This window comes from Myotis lucifugus, unplaced genomic scaffold (genome assembly GCF_000147115.1).
Source record: "Myotis lucifugus unplaced genomic scaffold, Myoluc2.0 scaffold_362, whole genome shotgun sequence".
Taxonomy (NCBI): domain Eukaryota; kingdom Metazoa; phylum Chordata; class Mammalia; order Chiroptera; family Vespertilionidae; genus Myotis; species Myotis lucifugus.
In genome coordinates, this window is record NW_005871410.1 from 300,682 (window position 1) to 306,508 (window position 5,827).

General features: G+C 46.1%; 1 protein-coding gene across 1 annotated transcript in view; it reads left to right on the top strand.

The window, feature by feature from the left end:
- Positions 1–733: 733 nt before the first annotated feature.
- Positions 734–5,827, top strand: part of DDX10 (DEAD-box helicase 10) — a 101,748-nt gene continuing 96,654 nt past the window's right edge. The window contains 1 exon segment of the mRNA XM_014466796.2: positions 734–993. Within this exon segment, the coding sequence (XP_014322282.1) occupies positions 808–993 (186 nt within the window). The 5' untranslated portion in view covers positions 734–807.

Sequence of the window (5,827 nt, forward strand, 5' to 3'; positions counted from 1 at the left end):
GTTATGAACTAGCTCAGCGGTTCCCAACCTGTGGGTCCCGACCCCTTTGGGGGTCAAATGACCCTTTCACAGGGGTCACCTAAGACCATTGGAAAACACATATATAATTACATATTGTTTTTGTGATTAATCACTATGCTTTAATTATGTTCAATTTGTAACAATGAAAATACATCCTGCATATCAGATATTGACATTACGATTCATAACAGTAGCAAAATTACAGTTATGAAGTAGCAACAAAAATAATTTTATGGTTGGGGGTCACCACAACATGAGGAACTGTATTAAAGGGTGGAGGCATTAGGAAGGTTGAGAACCACTGAACTAGCTGTTTGATTTTTGGGCAAATCCTTTGGGTCCCTGGGCCGAAATATGCAAAACAAGTTTTATAATTACCATTTACAGGTTGTGGATGTGTAAACGCAGCGCAGGCGTGAACAGCCCTTAGGTGTTAACTAGTTCTGACGTAACCATAGCAACAACAAGCTGTGCGGAAGCGCTCCTTTAAAGAGTCCATGCTCTCTGACAAGGACTGAACCCCGCCCTCTTCCTCAGATCGCTCCGCCTCCGTCTTCCCGGGCCTGCTTCGCTGCGCCCTGCGGCACCCAACTCACCAATCACCGCCCAGCTTTTCCTGGCCGGCCACGGCGCGTGCCCCGGGTAAACTCGGGGGCGGGCTTCCGGTTTCGCGCATGCGCCGTCCCCTACTTTCCCCACGCTGGTTCCGCGTCCTGTCGCCTGGCCCCGGGAGTCTCGTGTGCTGTGGTCTGGGCTGCCGCTGCCGCTGCCACTGCCGCCGCCGCGATGGGCAAAACTACCGACTTTCGGGGTCCGGGAGCCCGGCCCGATCCGGTGCGGAGCTTCAATCGCTGGAAGAAGAAGCACAGCCATAAGCAGAGTCAAAAGAAGCAGTTGAGGAAGCAGCTGAAGAAGCCCGAGTGGCAGGTCGAGCGCGAGGTTATCAGCCGCCTCATGCTGAACTACGGGAAGGTACGGCCGGCGCCGGGGAGGGGGCTCCGGGGACGGGGCGCGGGCCGGCGGCCGAGGCGCGCGGGGTGGGTGGGCCGGCGGCCGGCAGCGTGTCGCCGCGGCGCTGGGCTGCGGAGGGCATGGGACGGACCGGTCACTGGGGACGGGACCTGGGGAGTCAGCCGGTGGGCGCTGGGCCGGGAAGGGAGTGGGTGAGGGGTGACGCGGGGGGCCCTGTGGTCTGCCGGGCGCCACAGCCCAGGCCGCCTGTGAGGCCTGGCCACCCTCCTGCTCCCCACACTGTCCTCGGTCAAGATGGACATGCAGTGGGACTTACAGGGTCGGGAGGTTAACGCTTCCATTAATATACATGATAATGCCAACACATAACGGTAATAGTGACGCCAACGTTTTAAGCCACTTACCATGTGTTTCACATTACTTGGCTGGGTCTCGGATATGGGTTTTATCCCCATTTTACAGATGAAAACATGGAGGCTCCGAGAGGATCAGAAACTCGTCCTGAGCTTAGTAGTAGTAGTAGTAGGTGGTGTGGATTTGGAACCTAAACCCATGTCTTTTTTTTATTCCAAGCTTTTGCTTTTAACCACCGTGCCAGACTTGCATGCCTCGACATCACCCATCTTCCTTCCTGTGCCTGTCTCATTCTCTCTGCTTGCTTTACTAGTATGGCCCCATTCAAAAATTGGGAAGAAAAACTAGACTCCGGGTCTGGTTTCAGTGTCTACCATCCCACATGGTGTAGCTGATATTCCTAGATGAGTTTCCCAGGAGATGTCATTTTGACCTCTTGACCTCTCCCCCCATCAGGCTCCTTGGGGCTGTCGGTACCCCTCTTTTCCTCTCCCCTAATTCCCATGTCTGTGACCTTCAACCACCTCTCTCAGCCTCTCAGTGATTGCTCCCTTCTAGTGCAGTATAATCAGGAATTTAACCTGTGGGATATTTCTGGAATTAAAGTCACCGTGTGTTGTGCTGCTATTGCTTTTCTTTAAACCCTTAAATCACCAGTAAGGTTAGAGAGAGCCTAGAGTTTGTGTTGGCTTTTGAGTTGAGATGACGGTGATCTAGTCATCCTAGCTTTTGTTCATCAGATTGAGTGACTTTGGGCAAGTTACTTACTCTGTTGGCTTCCCTATTTTTGTTTATAAAAGGCGTAGTAATGTTTACCTTACAAGTTGTTGTGGGGAGTTAGTAAGAATGCATGCAACGCATTCTGCACAATGCTTGGTACGTAAATATTGCATATGTTAGCTGTTCTGTTAGTACTGCTGCTACATACATGGCATCTCAAGAAGCCATTGTAAAGTAAATTACTACTGGATTGTAGTAAATTTTGACTCTTCATCAAAGACTAGAATTGTTCTGGGGTTTAGCCTCAGCCCTTGCTTCTTCCCACTCTGTTCTTTTCCCTGGTGTCATCTCAAGGTTTATTCTTGTGGACCAGTGACTGCTTCTTCTTGTATTCTACCCAGAGCTCTTCTGAGTTCGCGTCTTTTTTATTCTGACTGCACTGGATGTCTTTACTTGTGTCTTAGGATACCCTAAATGCCACAAGGCCAAAACTGAGCTCATTATCTTATTCTTCTAAATTCTCAGTCTTGTGTATTAATTTCCTACTGCCATTGTAACGATTTATCACAACCTGAGGAGCTTAAAACAGGTTATGCAAAGTGCCGAAGTCCCAGAAAACTTCAGCGTTTTGTTCTTGGATTCCCAAAGAAGTAACCCGGAGGACTGGCTGTGAAAGACGTGGATTTATTAGGACTGACATGCTCACCAGTGTTGGCTGACTGGTGAAGTTTACTGCCACACCAGCTTCCACCAGTGAAGTTGAACTGCTAAGGTGGATGGCCTGCACGGGGAGGCCGGCTGGCGCTATTGTTTCAGCACCACCCAGACTTTCCCAGCACAAGGTTTTATAGAGTACAGAAAACTGAGAAAACAGGGCATACAGGGAGAAGGTACGTGTCTGAGACCAAAACACTAGCTGTTTTCTTGACTAAGGAGCTGGCCAGGCTCCCAAGGCCTCACAGTCCGCAGACTGATGGCCTTCACTGTATTTCCCTAAGGGAGGGGAGTTGGAGTATGGGAGGGGCCCATGTTCTCATTTACCATCCACAACAGAAAATTATTCTGTCACTATTCTGAAAGCCAGAAATCTGAAATCATGGGCACACACACTCTGGAGGCTCTAGGGCAGGTCTGCCAAGGGCCATTTGGATATTTATAACATTCATAGACCATACAAGATTGTCAACTTAAAAATTAGCCTGCTGTATTTGGTCAAACATTTAATTAACTCACCCTAATGCTTTGTCAGGGACAGACTAAATGACATTCCCCAACCCTGCTCTAGAGGAAAAGGGGTTTCTTGCTTCTTCTAGCTTCTGCTGGCTATTTGTGTTCCTTGGCTTGTGGCTGCATCACTCCAGTATCTGCTTACTTGGACACATTGCCTTCTGCTATTCTGTATCATCTGCTTGTGCCCTTTTTAAATAAGTACACTTCTGGGACCACCAGATAATCAAGGATAATCTTCACATCTCAAGATTATTAATCACATGTGCAAAGTCACTTTTACCATATAAGGTGACATTCACAGTTCCAGGGGTTAGGCAATGGGCATATTTGGGGACCATTATTTAGCCTGCCACATCTTAGCTAGCCTACCTTCTAAGCAGATTGCTGAGCTAGAAACCTAGGAGTAATCCTAGAGATTTCCCTGTTACAACTCTTGTATTCCATCAGTCACATTGGTGATCTTAAATTTCTCAAATGTGTCTCCATTCCCACTGCTGTGCCTTAGTTCAGGCCCCATCATTTCTTGCCTGCTTACTACAGTAGCTATTGCTTATAATAGAGGCCAGCAAACTTTCTGTAAAGGACCCAGTAGTGAATGGTTTCAGCTTTGCAGGTCAGAAGGGTGGATCTACTCAACTCTGACATCGTAACACAAAAGCTTCCATGGAAATATTTAAACAAATGGGTGTACACTAGTTGTGTTCCAACAGAACTTTAATTATTAAAACAGGTGACTGATGGGATTTGGCCTTTATGCCTTCTCCCCCTCTAATTTATCCTCCATATTGCTGCTAGAATGATGTATTTCCAAGATGAAAATCCAGTCACTTAACTCCTGAACAAAACTTTTCCTTGCTTCACAATTACTTTCAGGAAAATAGTTAAACGAATTAACTTATCAACATGCTCTAGTCCAGTGGAAGAATAAGTTATTTGTGGACAGGCAGACCTGGTTTAAATCTCAGTTTGGGTATTGACTAGCCACATTTCTTAATGTTCCTGAGCTCGGTTTCTTCATGCAACGAGATTATTAACCATCATTTGTAAGGCTCAAATGAGGTAATGTATGTAAAGCAAGCAGTCTGTGATAGGTATACATGAAAGAACAACTTGCACTTTTGTGAATTGTTCGTGCTCTTTGATGCTTCTTGTCCTGGTACTTGATGTCCCCACTGCAGTGAGAAATCCCCTTCCTCCGCATTAGGGACACCTACTTGTCCTCTCAGATTTAAATTTCTCTTCCTGCCCTCCCCAGGTAGAGTTAGGGCTGCTGTGCTTCTGTAGCATTTTGTGTACACCTTTATTATAGTATTTATCACCAGGCTGTGATGATTGACTTCTTTAACTTCTTTGTTAACTCTCCCACTAGACCCGTGGTCGGCAAACTACGGCTCTCGAGCCACATGCAGCTCTTTGGCCCCTTGAGTGTGGCTCTTCCTAAGCCTTAGGAGTACCCTAATTAAGTTAATAACAATGTACCTACCTATATAGTTTAAGTTTAAAAAATTTGGCTCTCAAAAGAAATTTCAGTTGTCGTACTGTTGATATTTGGCTCTATTGACTAATGAGTTTGCCGACCACTGCACTAGACCATAAACCTCTGAAGGTCAGAGACCATTGATTCAATCGTTACATTTGCTTTGCTCTCCCCAAAGACTGGTCATAGAGTGCTTGTCCTTGAGTAGGTGCTCAGCTGGTGTTTAGATATTGTTTGGTGCACAATGACCTTTTCCAGATGGGTTTATTCTAGTTGATAGCATTGTTGCTTTCTTATTTTAAACTAGAGGCCCGGTGCACGGATTCATGCACTGGTGGGGTCCCTCGGCCTGGCCTGTGCCCTCTTGCAATCTGGGACCCCTTGGAGGATGTCAGATAGCTGGTTTCTGCCTGATCCCCGCAGGCCCAATCCAGACAGGAGGGGCCCCGATCCTCTGTGTTGAGCGTCTGTCCCTTGGTGGTCAGTGCACATCCTAGTGATCGGTCATTTGGTCACTTAGGCTTTTATATATATAGATTACTCATATTTACTAAGCATTTAACATGTGTTGACTTGCCATATCTTCAAATTACAAATAACCGTATGAGATTGTTCCCATTATGCAGGTGAGGAAACTTGAAGGCACAATAAGGTTTAATAATTTGTGCAAGGTTTAATAATTTAAACAGCAAGTGAAAAAGTAAGAGTCCTAACCCAGGTAATCTAAGTCTGATGCCAGAGCTCCAACCCACTACACTTTGCTGTGTTGCAGTGCTCAGATGTTTAAATCTTTTCATTAAATTGAAAGAGCAGTTTTCCCCCTTATTATTCTGTTTTAGTTTTTTAAATCTTAGAAGTATTTTTTAAGACCTTGTCAGTAGAAAAATGCAGAGTGTAATCAATTGCCACGACTACAAATACCAGAGTACATCAAAGCAGATTTGTTATTCTGGAGGTAACTAAGGGACAGACCCTCAGCCTATGACCCCTCAGATGGTAGCATTTATGCAAAAAACTTGTTACACTGCTGTAGTACATAGGTGGTGCTCAATA